The following is a 24,143-nucleotide window of genomic DNA, read 5'->3' as shown; positions in this document are numbered from 1 at the left end:
GCTGAAGTAGTTTGACCAGACCACACACTAGAAGGTGAAGGGACGACGACGTTTCGGTCCGTCCTGGACCATTCACAAGTCGATTGTGAGACTTGAGACTTGTGAGACACAATTGAGAATTGTGAGACACAATTGAGAATTGTGAGACACATCGACTTGAGAATGGCCCAGGACGGACCGAAACGTAGTCGTCCCTTCACCTTCTAGTGTGTGGTCTGGTCAAACTTAGTTTAATGTAATGCATAATTAATTTGTTTATGTAATGCATAATTAATTCATATAAATGTAATTCCAATGTATAATATAACCATGATATACATAATTATGACAAGTATGATGTATGTATGTTAGGGACAATTTGAAATGTAGTCTCAAAGAGGGAATCAAAACTGAGCCACACACAGAAGCTATTTGGATAGAATTAAACGAAAAAGCAAATAATCTTATAATAGGAGTTATATATATAGGTCACCAAATTTAGACAGAATGGAAACAAAGCATCTATGGGATGAAATATCTAGGGCATCTAGGTCTAACAGTATTTGTGTCATAGGGGACTAATTTCAGTGGAATAAACTGGGTGAACAAAACAGGGAATAATGAAGCATAAGATTTTATAGAATTAATTGACGATTGGTTTCTTACGCAACACATTAAGGAACCAATGCGGGAAAATAATATTTTAGATTTAGTGTTAACTAACAGGGAAACACAGATTAATGACATCGAAATTGGGAGTGAACTAGGGGAACAGTGATCACAAAGAAATCAGATTTAGCATAGAGTGGAATAGATTTGCAGGAGAAAATTATGTTAAAGTGCCAGATTTTCGTAAAGCTAATTTTAATATCCTAAGAAATTTTTTGGGTCAAATAGATTAGAAAGTCTTGGGCATAGGGGGTGGGCCGGTCTTGAAGCAAGACGTGAACCCGGCGATGTGTGATGTAAAAGAGGATTTGGATTTGGATTCAAATTATAACCTATTTACAAATATTCTAAGCAAAGCACAGGAAAGTAGTATACCTTACAAATTGAATAGATCAAATACAAATGACCCGAAATGGATAACAAAGGATCTGAAAAATTTTATAGGTAGAAAGAGAGCTTGGAACAAAAGGATTAAGAATGGCGAAGTCAGTTTAGTACAAGAATTCGCACAACTGTGTATGTGTATGTATATATGTATATGTATATATATATATATATATATATATATATATATATATATATATATATATATATATATATATATATATATATATATATGTCGTACCTAATAGCCAGAACTCACTTTTCAGCCTACTATGCAAGGCCTGATTTGCCTAATAAGCCAAGTTTTCATGAATTAATTGTTTTTTGACTACCTAACCTACCTAACCTAACCTAACCTAACTTTTTCGGCTACCTAACCTAACCTAACCTATAAAGATAGGTTAGGTTAGGTTAGGTAGGGTTGGTTAGGTTCGGTCATATATCTACGTTAATTTTACCTCAAATAAAAAAAAATTTACCTCATACATAATGAAATGGGTAGCTTTATCTTTTCATAAGAAAAAAATTAGAGAAAATATATTAATTCAGGAAAACTTGGCTTATTAGGCAAATCGGGCCTTGCATAGTAGGCTGAAAAGTGCGTTCTGGCTACTAGGTACGACATATATATACATATATATATATATATATATATATATATATATATATATATATATATATATATATATATATATATATATATATATATATACATGTATGTTTGAGTATGTGTACATGTATATATAACATTAATAATTGTGTAACTAGCGTCAAAAGATTATTTGCTTAGCTAAACGAACTAGAGGGTTCAGTTCCTGAACCGATTATGTGCCTCTGTAACCCTTTACACCACCGCCCACGGGATGGGTATGGGGTGCATAATATAGAAAGAAATTGAATTGCCCGGTAGCGTCTTGTGTAAATGTTGGAAGTAGACTTGTGGAGCTTCACATAGCATGTTGATGACTGTTGATGGTGCTGGAGAAGATCCGCGATATATCCTGAGCGTCTGTCACTCAACCACTATTGGAGTTAGATTGGTTATAATAATTATTGATTGATGAAGATTAAGTCACCGAAGAGGTAGTAAGGGTATAAATAACCCGTAAATGATAATACAATTGATTGATGATGATGATTAAGCCACCCAAGAACATGATAATACCTTTGGCTTACAACTGACCTTGTGTTGAATACAGTTTGCCACAGGCAAATTGATCATCATTTGGCCTGATGGGAAACTCGCTGGTTGCTTTTGTTTTTTTCAAGTCGTGGAAACGTTGCACTCGACGAGGAAGTGCACTGTGATTGCTGGTCACTGTGATTGATGATTGATTGATGAAGATTAAACCAACCAAAAGATGGCGCGGGCATGAAAAGCCCGTAAGTGGTGGCCCTTTTGTGCCATTACGAGTATCAAGAGCTGATACTGGAGATCTGTGGAGGTGCGACTGCACCCTGCGTCACGGGAGATGTCTCCTGTGACTGTGATTGATTGATGATTGATGAAGATTAAGCCATCTAAAAGGTGGCACGGGCATGAATAGCCCGTAAGTGGTGGCCCTCTTGAGCCATTACCAGTATCAGTAGATGATACTGGAGATCTGTGGAGGTGCGACTGCACCCTGCGTGACGGGAGATGTCTCCCGTGAACTGTGATTGATTCATTGACTGAAGATAAAGCCACCACAAGAGGTGGCACAGGCATGTGTAGCCCGTAGGTGGTAGATGTATTATTAATTACCGATGTCATTAATGTAATTACATATGTCTTTGTGAATATTCACAATGCATTCCATTGTGAATATTCCATTGTATACATATTCACATTTCATTATGAATATAATTGCAAGTGTCATCAGTGATTATTGTGATACGTGGCTGGCACATTGGAAGTAATGTGGTATGATGCTACACAACAATTTCCTTAAATATTTTAACTGCTTAAAGGACTGAAAAGAGTTCGATCTTTTAATATTTAATGTGAGACTTTATTCTTATAAACAGGTGTGATTGTTACAACCTTAATTGTGTCAGAGACTTTGTGAGGAAGACAATGTAAACCAACAGGAGGCAGACACTCACATGTGAGCACACACCTACATAATCGACCCGGGAACACAGAAGCTGCGCACTTGCTGGCAGTTGCAAGCACTTCCTCAGACACGAGTGTGGATCATTCACCCTCACATTAATCATGCCCACCTTGAGGTTATCTTGAAGTTACTTTGAGATGATTTCGAGGCTCAGCGTCCCCGCGGCCCGGTCCTCGACCAGGCCGTATTAATTCTGTACATGAATTTACCTGCAAGGGCAACAATCTGTCATAATGGCTATTAGAGATGATAACATAATGGGTGTAGTAACTGTAGACGAGAAGTGGTAGTGAGCAAGTTTGCGATACGGAAGCAGTTTTCGATGCATGAATATTTTGACATGTATTAATGTGCCATATAACGAGGTACACTGGACACGTAGTCTCGTGAAGCGGTGGTGAGTGATGCCGGTCACTGAGTGATTCCTTGATTGAAGATTAAGCCATCACAAGAGGTGGCACGGGCATGAGTAGCCTGTAGGCTACGGATATGTTCACTGCATTACATAGTCAAGGTATTCATCAATTGAATACCCAAAAAGATCAAAATCTAGTTTAAATCTATCATAGAGCAACCAAATTTGTCTTTTTGTTAAGCTCTTAAAGTAATCAGGAAGAACAGCCGTTGACGCTTGATCTCTCTTCAAATTTCTCCATTCATGAACATTCTGAATTTCCTTGAGATCTGCCACGTGTGCCAGAAACTGTTCATCAGCAACCATCGTCTCCAGCTTTATCACCAGCTGGTAGTCCGAGCTACAGACCCCACACTGCACCCAGTATGGCGTCCAGCACACTACCTGCAACACAAAATAACTTCTCTCAACATTTGTACTCGTCCAGGCATCGGTAGGATGAACCCTTCATGTAAACTGAACGTATCATCAAGAAAAAGAAAGGAAGGCTCGTTTGTTATACTTACTGAAACGTGGTTAAAAGAGGATAACATATAATAACAACTCTGAACATATAGGATAACAACTCTTTAACATATTAAACTTCTCAGCAACTCACAACTGTCGACCAATTCAGAGAGGTGGTGGTGCTGCTCTTTACTACCACCAAGAACTGACATGCTTAAAAGTAATTAGAACTAGAGACTACTGTGGGGAGTATATCTTCGCCAGTTTCAGAGTCAAGGGTGCTGAGTCTGTCCTGACTGTGGGAGCAGTCTATAGAATTCCTAACACTGATAATTAATTCCTAACAGCCACCTTCTCCTTAAATTACATCAATATGGAACCAGAGGTCACTCCCTGCAATACCTTTAGTTTTACCTTACTGACAGGCTCCAATATGTTTCTGTGAATAATTCCATTTCCCCCACTCTACCCATCAACATTGGTGTTCCACAGGGTAGCATACTCGTCCCTCTCCTCTTTCTCATTAACATTAATGACCTTCCAAATGTCTCTCAACAACTTAAACCAGTTTTATTTGCTGATGACACAACCTTCATTTTCTCCAGTCCTGACCCTCTTGCTCTGATTGATACAGTGAATACACTGTTTAGATAAAGTTTATCTTTGGCTAACTGCTGACACACTCACCCTTAACAGTAACAAAATCTTCTATATTTTATTTGGTAATAAATCCTCAGATCAAAATATTCTAAGAATAAACAATATACAAATTAGTCACAAAGTACATGGTAAATTCCCTGGTGTTCTCATCGATAACAAGCTGGGTTTCAGATTAAGATTAGCATTTAGGAACAAGGTTTTGTACATGTAAATAGCACATGAGAATGTGTGGATTGAGTGTATGGTTAGCATGTTAAGGGACTTAAACAGAGAGGCTGTGTGTTGTCTGAAGACAGAGCTTGTTATAGTTTTGATAGCAGATTTGTGCTGAGTGATGATGGGCTTGAGATAATTTGCAGTGGTTGAACCCCATGCACATATACCCTTTATTCCACTATATAGTCGTAATGGCTTAGCACTTTTCCCTAATAATTCTCTCCCTCCTTTCCTGTGTATAGTCGCTGCGTGTCGTGTGGTTAGAGGTTTGGCGGCTGGATTAACGAGCTTGGATCTTTGTATGTGAGGATAGGCTGGGTTAGGGGTTTGGCGGTTGGATGAGCAGACATTTGTCCAGGCTCGGAATCTTCATTAATATACAAAATCACAAATCGACATTTATTTTCATGTCTCATGCTAAAATATCTGCTTTAAAAAGCTGAAGCTTTTTATAAATGCAGTATATACTTAGAAAGTTCATAAACTATTATACAATTTATAAACAATATTCATTTCTAACATTTGCCCTGTATAATAAAACATCTGCCAAGACTGTGTTGCCACTCAGAAAGTGACTGTGTTAAACTAACTGGAAACCTAAAATATATATACAGAGGTATACCCGTACATCTGTGGTAATGTAATATACACAGTTTTAGTCCTGGCCAATGTTCAGGACTAAGGTATATACTTGTTCCTTGTTCAGTAAACTATTGTGGTCATCTTAAACCCACCTCTAAACCATATTCAAAGTTTATTTTGAAACTCACGTCGCATTTTTTGTTATAAATTTAGCAAGAAATACTGCATTACATGGGCATTACATGGCATTACATGGACGATGTGCATTGAATTTTGTAACTAGCTCATCAAACAGTAACTTGCTTAGCTATATGAATTGTGGGGTTCAGTCCCTGAGCCCATTATGTGCCTCTGTAACCCTTTCCACTACCGCCCACAAGATGGGTATGGGGTGCATAATAAATGAACTAAACTAACATGGGCTGAACACTTACCTCTTCATACCACTGCTTGGCAGTCTTCAGGTTCTCAGTTGAGTCGATAACATAGTTGACAAACTCTGAGAAAGTTGGAGATGTCGAATTAACATTAGTGTTGGCCACTCTGTACTTGAGCATGATGGCCCGTTGGAGATCCAGGAAGTATGGCACAAACGGCTTGGGTTTCGGATTCTCAATTTTGTCCCTGTACGCAGACAGCAATCTGAAAGACACGTTATATGGGTACAGGAAAGCAGTCGACAAGTGCTACTCTTCATTACTACTAGCAAACTTTAAACTTAAGGAACATTAATGTTCTAATCTTGGATACATATTACAATCCTCTTCAAGAATTATATTCCAGGACAATATAACTGAAAACATGAAATAATTAATAATAAAGAGGAGTGAGGATAGTGAGGCACCTGGCGAAGGGATGGCGGACAACGATGAAGCGAAGGGACTGACGGAAGACTTCACTCTTCTTCTGGGCCGTCTTGGGGGCCTTGTACTCCTCGAACACCCTCCGGTGGCCCCCACCAAAACGGGGCTGAAATTATGGTTCCAGTTTAAATAATTTAGATTTATATTACTGATAAGATATTCCTCTGTTTATCTTAAACCATGAGTGCCCAAAACAATTTATGTTCTTAAGGAAACTGCAACAAATTGCTCAGCCTATTTATGCATAAATAGGAAAAAGTACCTATTTTCCTGCCATAGTAGCCCACCTTAATGTGTTAGTTACACTTGCCTAGTAGTGTACTATCTAAACATATAACTCCTTAACTTATAATCATCATCTTACCTTATTACTGTACTGTTATATACACTAGTCATTACCAAAATGTAATTATGGCATCTCTCACATTAATGCGATCTCTCATTAATTAATGCGAATGTTGTAAAACATTCGAGAGAATGATCCTAAGCCGTCTCCTCCATAGAGTAAGAACATGCTAACATTCCACGTGTCCCTGGAAATTCAGCTTGTGATCAATGAGAACCCCAAGGAATTTGCCATCTACTTTGTTACAAATTTGGGTATTGTTAATCCTGAGATTTATTTGAATTGAGGATTTATTGCCAAACAAAATATAGAAAGTTTTGTCAATATTGAGGGTGAGTTTCTTGGCAGTTAGCCAGTGATGAACTTTATATGTAAACATTGTATTCAATATTTCATTGTATTCAAGGTGACGACTATTGTTGTATTATAAATCCTATATTTAACGGTTTAACATTGAATACCGAAGACAAGTCATTTAAAATATACTTTGGATGATATTCTAATATTGGAGATAACAGAGTATCTTAAATATTTCAACGTACTTACCATGTACTTCTTCCTGTCTCTACTTCTGGACTTGTACTTATGCAGGGCGGCGTTGTTGTCGTTGACGTGGGCCAGACGCAGGAAGTACACCATCCACGTCGTCGACGCCACCTTCACCCACACAGTCAAATGAAACTCTTTATTATTCACCAGTGTTCAATTGTTACACTATACACCGACACAATCATCATTCCTGCTGGAAGACTTAGTTAACTAAAGATGTTTAATAGTTGTCGGGCAGCGGTTGGTTTATTGTGCGCCCCATACTCATCCTGTGAGTGGTTGTTTATTGTGCACACAGTACTGAGCAAACCTGTCGAAAAGAACTTAATTTATTCGGTAAGAAAATTAGAAATATGAGGTATTTAAATACCATTTTGTTTTAGATTATCAAACCACATAACAGTCTTGGAGCAGCCTAGCAATTATTAAAGGGCATAACAATCTTGGCCCAGCCTAGTACTTCAACATTACACACTCAAATGTAACATACAACAATGATCTTATGATTATTACACACAGAAATCACAATAGCCTGATGCATCCAATGAACAAATCCACAAGGGTCGTGATGAGCATTCGAACCTACGAGTCCGTATAAACAACTGGGCCTCTACCCTTCAGACTGAACTATTTGCCTTGATCCTTGCACTGAAATGTGTACAAGTCTCAAAACTTGATACATTAATTGTAAGTGACTCCTTATCATCCTTAAATGCTCTCAACTCTTTAAGACATAACTGTAACATGCTCGTGTCCGAAGCTAGACACAAATACAACAAAATTACTAAGGATGGTAACAGAGTCCATTTCATGTGGTCTCCATCACATGTTGGCCTCCGAATGCATGATAGAGCTGATAAGTTAGCCAAAGAATCTGCCTTTAAAGGAGCCGTTGAGTGTAACCTTGGATTGTCAATGAGCAATCTGAGAGCAGCTGTACACCGAGAACTTCAACAAGATCTTGTAGATCTGAGGCAAAGTGAAATTGACACCAGTAATTCCATCTATCATCATACTATCATGCAAGAGGAGCCACACATCTATGGATCATCCAATAAAATCAGCAGACTTCTAGATGTTACTACTGCTCGGCTTAGACTCGGTTACAAGTATCTCTGGGAATTCTCATTATCTGCTGATGTAGACCAGACCAAATGTAAACTGTGTCAACAAAATTATTCGCACACCCTCCGTCACTATGTGATGGAGTGCGAAAAGATACGTGAATTTAGAGACAATTCTATAACCAATGTTCCAGCGATGTGTCAATATTTCATTCAAAATGATCTGCTACCAGAAATTTTAGCCAAATATCCCCAGTTTGCTAACTGTAGGTAGTAACTAAGTGATTGTAACCTATCCACCGCTGCCCACTGGATGGGGGGCGGTGTGCAGGACAAACATATAAATTTTGACACTAGCTCTCCACATATGTCAGTTGCTTAATTTAGAACCTGTACTTGAGGTCGATCTCGAACCCATTGTTGATGTGATGACTTATATTGAATTTTGTAACTAGCTCATGAAGATTGTAACTTGCTTAGCTAAATGAATTGTGGGGTTCAGTCCCTGAGCCCATTATGTGCCTCTGTAACCCTTTCCACTACCGCCCACAAAATGGGTATGGGGTGCATAATAAATGAACTAAACTAACTAACGTCCGAGAGGATCCCAATGGAATGGAACTATCAGGAGAAAGTGCCAAGCTATTACGACTATATAGCACTTGGAAAGGGTCAGGATAAGGATTTGGGATGGGACGAGAAGAAGGAATGGTGCCCAACCACTTGGACGGTCGGGGATTGAACGCCAGTTTGTGCGTTCACAGAAAAAAAGGTCTGTGCTACGACACGCTTTTTTGACTGTGTCGTGGCACAGTTGATTAAGGCGCGTCTGGGATGCTCTCGGACGTAGGTTCGAACCCACATCACGGCCCTTGTGGATTTGTTCTTATGATTATCATGATTAGGTAAATTAATACATTACATTAGGGCTGACTATTTTTTTCTGTAATCGAGTAGTGAACACACGGAACACCTTAAGAGATGATATAATTCATTGTAAATCCCTGCATACCATTAACATAGAAATGACCGGTACTGGTCTTCAAATCCGCGCTTTTCACTGTTCCACCAAACGCTTTCCACAAATAATTAGCCTAGTGTGGAACTACCTGAACTACCTCCACTCGTTTGAATGGTTTACTTAAACAGGTATACCCAACATGGGTCTCTTTGTATGCACACATACCTGCGGCCTACTAAATATGGCCCAACAAAACAAAACTATACGTGATTGAATAATCTTAAAGTCTGTGAATAGACAATAGAAGTTTATGTTGCCGTTTAAAATTTAGTTTTTTCTTTTGTTAAACTACTTCATTACTTTGCATTCTTGAATGTGGCTATATGACCGCTAAACCATTTGTATGTACATTGTATGTTTCTAAGTTTAAGTAATACAAATATTCTGCAATAATTTGTATTTAATGACTTGAATCACTTGTGGTGTGTGGCCCTCATGACAACACAAATGTGGCCCCATGAGGCCCTCAGTTGTAGTGTGTGGCCCTCATGACAACACAAATGTGGCCCCATGAGGTCCTCGGGGGCCTTCAGTTGTGGTGTGTGGCCCTCATGACAACACAAATGTGCCCCATATGGCCCTCGGGGGTAGAGGGGGGACCCTCGGTTTGACTTGCCTCGTTTACTATCTACTAAAGTTGCTAGTGAGACCATTGGCCCCCCTGGCCAACACGTTGGTACAAATTAACCCATCCTCCTGTTTATAAAGATGGTACTTTTTCTATGTGAACCATCGTACATATATTGACGTAAAATGCAATTAGACAGAATTTAGTACTATTAACTTTATAGTCCGAAAGAATAAAGCTAAAAACCAAAGTTATATATTGCTAGGCCTAGTATGGCATACATATATGTATAATATTAGGTCTCAGCGTGTATTAGGCCTAGGAAGGTTAGGTTAGTTTAGGTTTATTTTGCAACAAATACAAAATCTTTACCGGTTTGTCTAAATTCAATAGTATCTATTTCTACTTTCTAATTGCCTCTTACGTCAACATATGTACAATGGTCCTCATCGTTATTGTAAGTACTACCTAAATGGGAGAATGGGCTGGATAACACACACCTGACATCCCAGCAACACCTGACTAATACACACGACAATCATACCTACTTGAATACAATTATTTCAAATGTAAGTCACGCAAGGAATGATTTCATCTATATAGTTTGCGTGCTCCAGCTTACCTTATAAATAGGACAGTAGACGAGAGGAGGCGTCCTGGACACATCCCACACCAGGTTGATGTACTGGCGGGTGGCGGCTTCAGGGTGTCTCAGGCAGGTCTCCGTCAGCCGCCCAACACGCTCCTTCTGCACCGCCATTTGCTCAGATATCAGCCTCTCAATCTGGCCGAGAAGGAATAAGATGCTCAACTAGATTCAGATTCTTTATTCAGGTGAAGGTACATCCATTGAGTTACATAATGATGGATTTAAAGATCGAGATAGTACATACAATACCTAAAGCAAACTAGTACGCACAGCGCTAATAATAATAATAATAATATATTCACAAGAAGGTACAATGGGTTGGTGAGATTACATAAGATTGGTGTACATTCTTGCAAAGCCACTAACACGTATAGCGTTTCGGGCAGGTCCTTAATCAAACATATCAGGTAAGACGAAAAGGTACATTGTAGCAAGGTTTTATATCAACAAATAACTATAATATAAATTGACAGATGTGATTACACTGGTAAAGATATATGTCTTAAGTACTAATATTGAGTAAGTGGGTAGTGCAAGATACAGTGTGAGTTTGAAGCACAAGGTAGGAAACTAAGAGGATGAAATTACGTACTTTTTGGTTTTACTTTTGAATTGGGCAAAGGTTGGACAATTTTTTAATTCGACGGGGAGTGAGTTCCAAAGACTGGGTCCTTTTATTTGCATGGAGTGTTTGCATAGATTTAGTTTGACTTTGGGGATATCAGCCCAGCCACTTGGTCTGAACGGTCTCGCTTAATGCAGGTCGGTGTTCAATATCCGACAGTCCAAGTGGTTGGGTACTATTCCTTCCTCCAATTCCATTCTAAATCCTGACCCTTTCCAAGTGCTATAATCGTGATGGCTTGGCGCTTTCCCCTGATAATTCCCTCCCCTCTGGGGATATCAAAGATATACACACAGAAATCACAATAGCGTGATGCATCAAATGAACAAATCCATAAGGGCCGTGATGAGGGTTCGAACTTACGTCCAGGATGATTCCAGACGCGCCTTATCCTCCAGACGGGAGGAATTGTGTAAAAGCCTGGTTTGTGTCTCAGAGAGGTTGCAGGATTCGTGAGAGGGTAGAAGCACTCCCGGTTGCAATTCTTTTAACCATGTTGTGGCAGAGTCGACTAAGGCGCGTCTGGGATCATCCCGGGCGTAAGTTCGAACCCTCATCATGGCCCTTGTGGATTTGTTCATATCAGAGATATATTTATTTCTGGTGTGTGCTCATAGGTTGACTCCTATTAAAGATCAGATCAAGATCAACATTTAGGAACAAGTTTTCTACACGTAAACAGCACATGAGAATGTGCTATTTTCACATTGGCATATAACATCAGTAATAAAATTGATGGAAAGTTCTTTGGCCTATGCTTAGACAAGAGACTCAACTTCAGCACCCACATACAACACATAACCAAGAAAATCTAAAAAACGATTGGCATACTCTCTAAAATCAGATATTATGTTCCAAACTCTGCTCTCCTCTCACTATATTACGCGCTAATCTATCCCCTGTCTTACATACGGTATCTGTGCATGGGGTTCAACCTCTGCAAATTACCTCAAGTCCATCATCACTCAGCAAAAATCTGATATCAGACCAATAATAAACTCTGCTTTCAGACAACACTCAGCCCCCCTGTTTAAATCCCTAAACATGCTAAACATAACCTCACTCTACACATTCTCTTGTGCCAATTACATTTACAAAACCTCTGTTCTTAAGTGCAAACCCTGTTCTGAAACTCTTCTTGGACAGATGTAACAGAACACATAATCAACACACCAGAAATAAATATATCTTTGATATCCCCAGAGTCAAACTTAATCTGTGTAAACGTTCTATGCAAATAAAGAGAAAATATTGAATTTCCGGAAGAAACACAAGTGGGATATGCAGATGATGTCCTAATACAAGCTCCCACCTTGGGAAAAATTAAACAGTCCATGGAACTCCTTGGAAGGAAATGTATTGAGCTCGGTTTCACTCTCTCCACAAACAAGATGAAGGCATACTCCCATCACAAGCAGGGGGGGGGGGGGGAGGGAATGAAGAACTACAGATTAATGGTGTAACGCTTGAATGGGTTGACCACTATCGGTACCTTGGCGTCACTGTCGGCTCTAAGAAGGGGAAGAAAGAGAAGTTCAACCAACTCATAGGAACATGCAAAAGTCGACTCAGGGCACCGAAAGCTATGACTTGGAATGGACATGGAGCCTCTATTGCCGTGCTTAAAATGATGTACACAGCCTATGTGCGCTCCGCCATAGAATATGCTGCACCAGTTTTGTGCACTTATTCCCAAAGTGATTTGAAAAAACTTGAAAGCATGCAAAATGAAGCCATGACAATCATTCTTGGAGTCCCATGAACTGTCAAAACATCTAATCTACGAGAGGAGTTGTCCCTCCCCAGTGTTAAAAGCCGAATTAAGGAACTGAATGCTAAGCTTGCAATTAAGATAACCACAGATCCCCATTACAATGATATCGCCAAGAAAAAAACTGAGCGCTGTGCTACTTTCAGGGGAAAACAGGAGAAGCAGAAAATGGCATCACAGATCAGTCTGCTACCTCGAAGAACTTCACCTGCTTGAGCAAGCCCGTGAGCTCCTGCCTGTAGAGGCATGACATCCTCCTCCCTGGGAGGATGACTCATGCAGGATTATCATCAATGAAATGGCAACGAAAAAGTCCAACATGATACCACAAGGAATGAGGTACAAGTATCTCTAGGAAATCTCTAAAGAAGCCGGAAATGAGTTAGATCATATTTACACTGTGGGTCATTTAACCCTGTCAATGGCAGGGCTGGTGCAGCATACACTGTAATTAGGAATAATGCCTTACAACGCGGAAATGAAGGAAAAGCCCGTATTGACAACTATTGAGAACTATATCATAAATTTTATAAATTTTACTAGAATTTACCTACTTAAAATTATCTGTTAGATTAAGGACCTGCCCGAAACGCTGCACGTACTAGTGGCTTTACAAGAATGTAATCACTATGCTACGTATCTTCACAAACCCAATGTACCTTCTTGTATATATATAAATAAATAAATAAATGTCTCTTCAACACAAGCGGAGCTAACTGCCATTGTTATAGCGTTAAGATTCCTTGAACGAAGCATTAACGGCGCAGTGATCTGCACTGACTCTAAAGCAGAGCTACAAAGCCTTACTAAAAATCGGGCAGAAAATCTTGCATAGTCGCTGAGATCAAGAGAGTTGTGAGAGTACTAACCAATCAAGGAAGAATCATCAAGTTTCTGTGGATCCCCTCCCATGATGGAATATGTGGGAATGAACGAGCAGATGTGCTGGCTGCTGAAGGAGACCATATTGAATACTTCATACCCAATACTCTACTACAAATTAGAGGTATTGTCAGTCAACATCACCGTGACAAGGTAACTGAGGAAAGGAGGATAGAAGCACAAACCAGTGAATCTGTACGATGGTACAACATGGTTGCAGCTGGCAATCCCAATCATTATGGACGAAGAGAAGGTGGCCGCGGGAGAGAATCAGTAATAGCAAAAATCCGTCTTGGATACAAATATCCATGGAGATATGGAATGGAAACAACAGTTGAGCAGAGGAGTTGCAGAATCTGTGATGAGAGTGACGGACACCGCCTTGACCACTATCTACGTGAATGTGAACACCTGAGAGACATCAGAAATATGTGTAGAATAATAAACCCCAAATTGTTTGTGTTAGGAAAACACTATTTGTCAAATATTGATACTGTTCTTAAAAGATTCCCCCATTTTGCACCCGCAAGATAACGTAAGATTTTAAGGGTTGACAAATGTTAATTTTCTTGTTTGAAGAGCTGTTCACTTGAGACAGTTAAGCAAGTCCCAGCTGTGTCTGGGTACATGTGACAGGATGAACAACCCAGCGGGTTTTCTTCCTATTGGGGAGTGTTGTACATGCTGCTATGGCGGTGTGTCCACTCACAAGATGAGTGGCGCTGCCCAATAAAGTCGCCCCTCGGGGCAATATTTAAAAAACAAATCACTCCCAAACGAATTGAAAAGCTGTCCAACTTTTGCCTAATTCAAACCTTATAACCAAAAAGTACCTAATTTCATCTTCATAGTTTCCTACCAAGTGCTTGAAACTCGCACTGTATCTAGTGCTACCCAATTCCCCAATATATGTACCTATGCCATATAACTTTACCATTGTAATCATTGATGTTATCTTATATCATGTTATACACATAGTTTGCTACATTATTTATATCTTGCAATGATCCTCAAATTATGGAAAATGTACCTGTGGATAACCCTTAAATTTACTTTAATGTTCCTACTTTTTTCAGTCAAATTTCTTATACAAAGTATTTTTTATACTTTTTTACAATGCATTTTTATTCTTTCTTACAATGTAATTATATTTTTTTATTTTGCTAGAAATCACCTTCTTAAAATTATGTTAGATTAAGGATCTGCCCGAAACGCTATGCGTGCTGTGACTTTACAAGAACGTAAAACTTCAATGCTCTGTACTCTAATAAACCCAATGTATCTTCTTGTATATAAATAAATAAATAAATATAAATAAATAAATAATAAACAGGAGGGCTGTGTGTGTTGTCTGAAGACAGAGTTTGTTTCTGAAATTAGATTTTTGCGGAGTGATAATGGGTTTGAGTTAATTTGCAGTGGTTGAACCCCATGCACAGACCAATATGTAAGATAGGGATAGATTAGGGCGTAGTATAATGAGAAATTGAAATTGAATTGAAATAAGTTTATTGAGGTAAAATACACACAAAGGGATGAGGTAGCTCAAGCTATTCTCACCCCATTCAGTACAACGTGTTAATACATACATAGACACATCACAAATAAACATATTACCAAACATTCTGAGAGATAAACATATACATTTCCTCCTTCACAAGTAGTATGTTATCAGACGTACACACAAATACTTTTATGACCTAGGTATACTGTATAGACAATTTGCAAGACACATGCAGATAATTCAACAAAATATTACAATCTTGGTGCAAAATTCTTATATCTCTCAAGAATATCATCAACCTTTCCGTTGTGTATAATGAGAGGAGAGCAGAGTGGGGAACATAATATCTGATTTTAGAATGTTTACCAACTGTTTTTGAACCTTTTTTTTTCCTATGCGTTGTATGTGGGTGCTGAAGTTGAGTCTCCATCATCACCCAGAAAGAATCTGCTATCAGAACAATAACAAATTCAGTTTTCAGACAACACTCAGCCCCCTTGTTTAAATCCCTAAACATCCTAAACATAAACTCACTCCACACATTCTCTTATGCCATTTACATTTACAGAACCTTGTTCTTAAATGAAAATACTGATCCGAAACTCTTCCTTGACAGATGTAATAGGACCCCATAATCACCACACCAGAAATAAATATATCTTTGATATCCCCAGAGTCAAACTAAATCGGTGTAAATACTCTATGCAAATAAAGGGACCCAGTCTATGGAACTCGCTCCCTAATGAACTGAAAAGCTGTCCAACCTTTGCCTTATTCAAAAATAAAACCAAAAAGTACCTAATTTCATCCTCATAGTTTCCTACCTAGTGCTGCAAACTCACACTGTATCTTGTGCTACCCAATCCCCCAATATATGTGCCTAAGCCATACAACTTCACCATTGTAATCACTGCTATCATCTTATATCATTGTTATAATGAACACATATTTTACTACCTTATATCTAGAAATAATTCTTAATTATGCTACAATGTACCTGTTGATAATCCTCAAATTTTACTATAATGTACCTACTAATCTTCGTCAATATTTTTTTACAATGTACCTGTTAACATTTCTTAATTTTGCTAGCAAATTACCTACATAAAATTATCTGTTAGATTAAGGACCTGCCCGAAACGCTATATGCGTGTTAGTAAACCTTCAAGTATGCTTATTGAGACAAGAAAGAAATACATCACAAAGGGATAAAGTAGCTTAGGCTATTTCTACCCCCTCTGTACTCTCGTGAACCCAATGTACATTCTTGTATATAATTTTTACAGCGAGATTGGAATGCCCAAATCCAACTTAAAATAAATATATATATTGTTTGATTATGAAACACAAACCAAACACATTAACATATACAGGTGATGATGCAGCCTATACATGTGCCAATAAATGAAAACAAATCATCGTGTTGATGGAATTTCACTCTCCGGCATGAATGAATATTGTAAACAGAGTAGCGGGCAACCTGCCGGCCAGGAGGAGCGGGGAGCCGCCTCATAACGGTAGTGGGGAAGGATGTAGGTCACCAGCCTTGTTGTCTTGTACCTTAGGGTCGTGGTGGTGAAGGGTCACTTACCTCAGGGTCGTGGTGGTGGTGGAGGGTCACTTACCTCAGGGTCGTGGGTGGTGGTGGAGGGTCACTTACCTCAGGGTCGTGGGTGGTGGTGGAGGGTCACTTACCTCAGGGTCGTGGGTGGTGGTGGAGGGTCACTTACCTCAGGGTCGTGGTGGTGAAGGGTCACTTACCTCAGGGTCGTGGTGGTGAAGGGTCACTTACCTCAGGGTCGTGGTGGTGAAGGGTCACTTACCTCAGGGTCGTGGTGGTGGTGAAGGGTCACTTACCTCAGGGTCGTGGGTGGTGGAGGGTCACTTACCTCAGGGTCGTGGTGGTGGAGGGTCACTTACCTCAGGGTCGTGGTGGTGGAGGGTCACTTACCTCAGGGTCGTGGGTGGTGGTGGAGGGTCACTTACCTCAGGGTCGTGGGTGGTGGTGGAGGGTCACTTACCTCAGGGTCGTGGGTGGTGGAGGGTCACTTACCTCAGGGTCGTGGTGGTGGAGGGTCACTTACCTCAGGGTCGTGGTGGTGGAGGGTCACTTACCTCAGGGTCGTGGTGGTGGAGGGTCACTTACCTCAGGGTCGTGGTGGTGGAGGGTCACTTACCGCAGGGTCGTGGTGGTGGAGGTTCACTTACCTCAGGGTCGTGGTGGTGGAGGGTCACTTACCTCAGTGTCGTGGTGGTAGAGAGATCACTTACCTCAGGGTCGTGGTGGTGGAGGGTCACTTACCTCAGGGTCGTGGTGGTGGAGGGGGGTCACTTACCTCAGGGTCGTGGTGGTAGACAGATCACTTACCTCAGGGTGGTGGTGGTGGAGGGTCACTTACCTCAGGGTGGTGGTGGTGGAGGGTCACTTACCTCAGGGTCGTGGTGGTGGAGGGTCACTTACCTCAGGGTCGTGGTGGTGGAGGGTAAGGGTGTGGAGGACAGAGCCATTAGTGGGGAGGACGAGGTCAGGCCAGCGGGGGTCGTGGTGGGGGTCGACGACCCGCCACACCCGACACGGGTACAGGTCCCGGGTCGGGTTGCTGGGGCCTCTGTGGTTCTGTATGGCAGAGTTGTAGTCTCTTCGGGAGCAGTTGGTGGCGTTGGGGAACACCGGGTCGTCCCTTCTCCCCCCCGGCGGGTCGGAGGCAGCTAGGGACCTCTCTAAGATCATATTAGTAGGCTTACTAAGCCCTAGGCCTACGTCTTGAGATGGCTTAGAGCGTTTTTGAGCTATTGGGAAGTTGTCTTCTGGGTCTCTGGTCCACGTGACGGCCTTTGAGACATTGTTTGATAGGTCCTGCACCTTCTCTCCCACCAATTTTTCAACATTTGTCTCATTATTTCTCAGTACTTTATATTCGCCTAGGTTTAGGCTTACGTTAATGTACACTAACAATGTCAAAACACTTGCCAGTATCGCAGTCTTAAAACTTTTCATTAACATTGCATAAAACTATTATTAAAACATCGATAATTTCTCGGGATGATTATACCGCCTTTCCGTTCGTACGTTAGACAAACTTATATAACGAGTTCACCTTGTTCAATTACTTGTCAAAGTTTTTTCGACAACATTCACATGTATATTACTCACTGTAACAGACATGAATAGAAGCGCACCCGCCCCCGACCACAAGTGAGCGTAGACTAAGGCGCTCCGGTGCTGCCGGCTATAGTGTTCATGTCGTACAGCAGCCTGACGTTTCCGCTGCCAGCTACAAGAATTTATTTATTTATATATATACATTAAGTTACATTGGGTTTATGAGAGTACATAGCATGATGTGTTTACATTATTGTAAAGCCACTAGTACGCACAGCGTTTCGGGCAGAAGTAGTTATAATAGTATGTCCCCTTGTTACACTGCTGTACTCACCTAGTTGTACTCCCCTAGTTACTGTCTGCTTCCATCCTATCCTCCTAAAATGTTTACATTAGAGTAACTGAAGAACTTACAGCGCCTGTTCATAAATAATGGGGGCTCAGCGCCCATTATATAATGATGGTGGCTTTAGAAATGATGACTAATCTCTCTCAGTGTTATATGGAACTCAGTTTTACTTGGACACGCGACCACCTCAAACACAATAATTTGTGGTGATTTAAAAGCCCATCATCGTTTGGCTCGAACACAACAAATGAGGCCGGCACTCACATTACACATCTACTAGACCAGCTACCAGAAATACAAATCCTAAACAAGAATGAACCCACCCACATCCAAGGAGGTAGATTAGACCTTACCTTTGTTTTATGGCAACCGCCCAATTCCCAATAGTGCTACCCAATTCCCCAATATATGTACCTATGCCATATAACTTTACCATTGTAATCATTGATGTTATCTTATATCATGTTATACACATAGTTTGCTACATTATTTATATCTTGCAATGATCCTCAAATTATGGAAAATGTACCTGTGGATAACCCTTAAATTTACTTTAATGTTCCTACTTTTTTCAGTCAAATTTCTTATACAAAGTATTTTTTATACTTTTTTACAATGCATTTTTATTCTTTCTTACAATGTAATTATATTTTTTATTTTGCTAGAAATCACCTTCTTAAAATTATGTTAGATTAAGGATCTGCCCGAAACGCTATGCGTGCTGTGACTTTACAAGAACGTAAAACTTCAATGCTCTGTACTCTAATAAACCCAATGTATCTTCTTGTATATAAATAAATAAATAAATATAAATAAATAAATAATAAACAGGAGGGCTGTGTGTGTTGTCTGAAGACAGAGTTTGTTTCTGAAAGTAGATTTTTGCGGAGTGATAATGGGTTTGAGTTAATTTGCAGTGGTTGAACCCCATGCACAGACCAATATGTAAGATAGGGATAGATTAGCGCGTAGTATAATGAGAAATTGAAATTGAATTGAAATAAGTTTATTGAGGTAAAATACACACAAAGGGATGAGGTAGCTCAAGCTATTCTCACCCCATTCAGTACAACGTGTTAATACATACATAGACACATCACAAATAAACATATTACCAAACATTCTGAGAGATAAACATATACATTTCCTCCTTCACAAGTAGTATGTTATCAGACGTACACACAAATACTTTTATGACCTAGGTATACTGTATAGACAATTTGCAAGACACATGCAGATAATTCAACAAAATATTACAATCTTGGTGCAAAATTCTTATATCTCTCAAGAATATCATCAACCTTTCCGTTGTGTATAATGAGAGGAGAGCAGAGTGGGGAACATAATATCTGATTTTAGAATGTTTACCAACTGTTTTTGAACCTTTTTTTTTCCTATGCGTTGTATGTGGGTGCTGAAGTTGAGTCTCCATCATCACCCAGAAAAAATCTGCTATTAGAACAATAACAAATTCAGTTTTCAGACAACACTCAGCCCCCTTGTTTAAATCCCTAAACATCCTAAACATAAACTCACTCCACACATTCTCTTATGCCATTTACATTTACAGAACCTTGTTCTTAAATGAAAATACTGATCCGAAACTCTTCCTTGACAGATGTAATAGGACCCCATAATCACCACACCAGAAATAAATATATCTTTGATATCCCCAGAGTCAAACTAAATCGGTGTAAATACTCTATGCAAATAAAGGGACCCAGTCTATGGAACTCGCTCCCTAATGAACTGAAAAGCTGTCCAACCTTTGTCTTATTCAAAAATAAAACCAAAAAGTACCTAATTTCATCCTCATAGTTTCCTACCTAGTGCTGCAAACTCACACTGTATCTTGTGCTACCCAATCCCCCAATATATGTGCCTAAGCCATACAACTTCACCATTGTAATCACTGCTATCATCTTATATCATTGTTATAATGAACACATATTTTACTACCTTATATCTAGAAATAATTCTTAATTATGCTACAATGTACCTGTTGATAATCCTCAAATTTTACTATAATGTACCTACTAATCTTCGTCAATATTGAAGGGTCCAATATTGAAGGGTCACCACCAATATTGGTGGTGAAGGGTCACTTACCTCAGGGTCGTGGTGGTGAAGGGTCACTTACCTCAGGGTCGTGGTGGTGAAGGGTCACTTACCTCAGGGTCGTGGTGGTGGTGAAGGGTCACTTACCTAAGGGTCGTGGGTGGTGGAGGGTCACTTACCTCAGGGTCGTGGTGGTGGAGGGTCACTTACCTCAGGGTCGTGGTGGTGGAGGGTCACTTACCTCAGGGTCGTGGGTGGTGGTGGAGGGTCACTTACCTCAGGGTCGTGGGTGGTGGTGGAGGGTCACTTACCTCAGGGTCGTGGGTGGTGGAGGGTCACTTACCTCAGGGTCGTGGTGGTGGAGGGTCACTTACCTCAGGGTCGTGGTGGTGGAGGGTCACTTACCTCAGGGTCGTGGTGGTGGAGGGTCACTTACCTCAGGGTCGTGGTGGTGGAGGGTCACTTACCGCAGGGTCGTGGTGGTGGAGGTTCACTTACCTCAGGGTCGTGGTGGTGGAGGGTCACTTACCTCAGTGTCGTGGTGGTAGAGAGATCACTTACCTCAGGGTCGTGGTGGTGGAGGGTCACTTACCTCAGGGTCGTGGTGGTGGAGGGGGGTCACTTACCTCAGGGTCGTGGTGGTAGACAGATCACTTACCTCAGGGTGGTGGTGGTGGAGGGTCACTTACCTCAGGGTGGTGGTGGTGGAGGGTCACTTACCTCAGGGTCGTGGTGGTGGAGGGTCACTTACATCAGGGTCGTGGTGGTGGAGGGTAAGGGTGTGGAGGACAGAGCCATTAGTGGGGAGGACGAGGTCAGGCCAGCGGGGGTCGTGGTGGGGGTCGACGACCCGCCACACCCGACACGGGTACAGGTCCCGGGTCGGGTTGCTGGGGCCTCTGTGGTTCTGTATGGCAGAGTTGTAGTCTCTTCGGGAGCAGTTGGTGGCGTTGGGGAACACCGGGTCGTCCCTTCTCCCCCCCGGCGGGTCGGAGGCAGCTAGGGACCTCTCTAAGATCATATTAGTAGGCTTACTAAGCCCTAGGCCTACGTCTTGAGATGGCTTAGAGCGTTTTTGAGCTATTGGGAAGTTGTCTTCTGGGTCTCTGGTCCACGTGACGGCCTTTGAGACATTGTTTGATAGGTCCTGCACCTTCTCTCCCACCAATTTTTCAACATTTGTCTCATTATTTCTCAGTACTTTATATTCGCCTAGGTTTAGGCTTACGTTAATGTACACTAACAATGTCAAAACACTTGCCAGTATCGCAGTCTTAAAACTTTTCATTAACATTGCATAAAACTATTATTAAAACATCGATAATTTCTCGGGATGATTATACCGCCTTTCCGTTCGTACGTTAGACAAACTTATATAACGAGTTCACCTTGTTCAATTACTTGTCAAAGTTTTTTCGACAACATTCACATGTATATTACTCACTGTAACAGACATGAATAGAAGCGCACCCGCCCCCGACCACAAGTGAGCGTAGACTAAGGCGCTCCGGTGCTGCCGGCTATAGTGTTCATGTCGTACAGCAGCCTGACGTTTCCGCTGCCAGCTACAAGAATTTATTTATTTATATATATACATTAAGTTACATTGGGTTTATGAGAGTACATAGCATGATGTGTTTACATTATTGTAAAGCCACTAGTACGCACAGCGTTTCGGGCAGAAGTAGTTATAATAGTATGTCCCCTTGTTACACTGCTGTACTCACCTAGTTGTACTCCCCTAGTTACTGTCTGCTTCCATCCTATCCTCCTAAAATGTTTACATTAGAGTAACTGAAGAACTTACAGCGCCTGTTCATAAATAATGGGGGCTCAGCGCCCATTATATAATGATGGTGGCTTTAGAAATGATGACTAATCTCTCTCAGTGTTATATGGAACTCAGTTTTACTTGGACACGCGACCACCTCAAACACAATAATTTGTGGTGATTTAAAAGCCCATCATCGTTTGGCTCGAACACAACAAATGAGGCCGGCACTCACATTACACATCTACTAGACCAGCTACCAGAAATACAAATCCTAAACAAGAATGAACCCACCCACATCCAAGGAGGTAGATTAGACCTTACCTTTGTTTTATGGCAACCGCCCACCACAGGTATCTGAATCCTTAAAATCTAAAAAAAGTACACAAAAAATTTTTTTATTAAAAAAAATCAAAGTCCATAGACATGTCTCTTAACCAATAAAAATCCACCAGATACGAGTTTCTAAAACTCCTAATATCTCAGACTTCATACTCAAGTCCACAGCAACAACGGGTGAACACATTTTTCAGACTGTGTACAACACCCTCTTGTTCAAAGTAAATCCACAAAAAAAAAAAAAATATATATATATATATATATATATATATATATATATATATATATATATATATATACATATATATATATATATATATATATATATATATATATATATATATATATATATATATATATATATATATATATATATATATGTCGTACCTAGTAGCCAGAACGCACTTCTCAGCCTACTATGCAAGGCCCGATTTACCTAATAAGCCAAGTTTTCCTAAATTAATATATTTTCTCTAATTTTTTTCTTATGAAATGATAAAGCTACCCATTTCATTATGTATGAGGCCAATTTGTTTTTTTTGGAGTTAAAATTAACGTAGATATATGACCGAACCTAACCAACCCTACCTAACCTAACCTAACATATCTTTATAGGTTAGGTTAGGTTAGGTAGCCGAAAACGTTAGGTTAGGTTAGGTTAGGTAGGTTAGGTAGTCGAAAAAAAATTAATTCATGAAAACTTGGCTTATTAGGCAAATTGGGCCTTGCATAGTAGGCTGAGAAGTGTATTCTGGCTACTAGGTACGACATTATATATATATATATATATATATATATATATATATATATATATATATATATATATATATATATATATATATATATATATATAAAGTTTGTGAGGGTACCACCTCTGGTGCCAATGTGGGGACCCATAGCCTCGGAGAAGAAAATAAAAAGTATTCAGAGGAGACCTTGTGGTTCCTCACTGAACACTAATATTATCTTCTACCTCCTACCACCCCATTCTTTTGTATGTACACATATATATTTACTTTATTTGAACTATATATATATATATATATATATATATATATATATATATATATATGTATGTATGTATGTATGTATGTATGTATGTATGTATGTATGTATGTGTGTGTGTGTGTGTGTGTGTGTGTGTGTGTGTGTGTGTGTGTGTATATATATATTATATATATTATATATATAATATATATAATATATATTATATATATTATATATATTATATAT

The 24,143-nt window shown here is 40.0% G+C and overlaps 1 protein-coding gene across 2 annotated transcripts; it reads right to left on the bottom strand.

The window, feature by feature from the left end:
* Window positions 1–3,001: 3,001 nt before the first annotated feature.
* Window positions 3,002–22,856, bottom strand: LOC123771387 (carbohydrate sulfotransferase 10). 2 transcript variants are annotated; one of them, XM_069324379.1, is made up of 6 exons: window positions 21,552–22,856; window positions 10,482–10,643; window positions 7,204–7,314; window positions 6,293–6,417; window positions 5,883–6,090; window positions 3,002–3,927 (listed from the first exon to the last, which is right to left on the bottom strand). In XM_069324379.1, the coding sequence occupies exons 1-6, from the start codon at window positions 22,092–22,094 to the stop codon at window positions 3,622–3,624; spliced, it is 1,455 nt and encodes a 484-aa protein (XP_069180480.1). In that variant the 5' UTR covers window positions 22,095–22,856; the 3' UTR covers window positions 3,002–3,621. The 2 variants fall into 2 exon arrangements, with proteins under 2 accessions (XP_069180480.1, XP_045619854.2); XM_045763898.2 differs by lacking the exon at window positions 21,552–22,856 and adding an exon at window positions 17,752–18,579.
* Between the last annotated feature and the right edge of the window lie 1,287 nt (window positions 22,857–24,143).

This window comes from Procambarus clarkii, chromosome 14 (genome assembly GCF_040958095.1).
Source record: "Procambarus clarkii isolate CNS0578487 chromosome 14, FALCON_Pclarkii_2.0, whole genome shotgun sequence".
NCBI classification, from domain to species: domain Eukaryota; kingdom Metazoa; phylum Arthropoda; class Malacostraca; order Decapoda; family Cambaridae; genus Procambarus; species Procambarus clarkii.
This window is presented reverse-complemented; position numbering and strand designations above follow the sequence as displayed.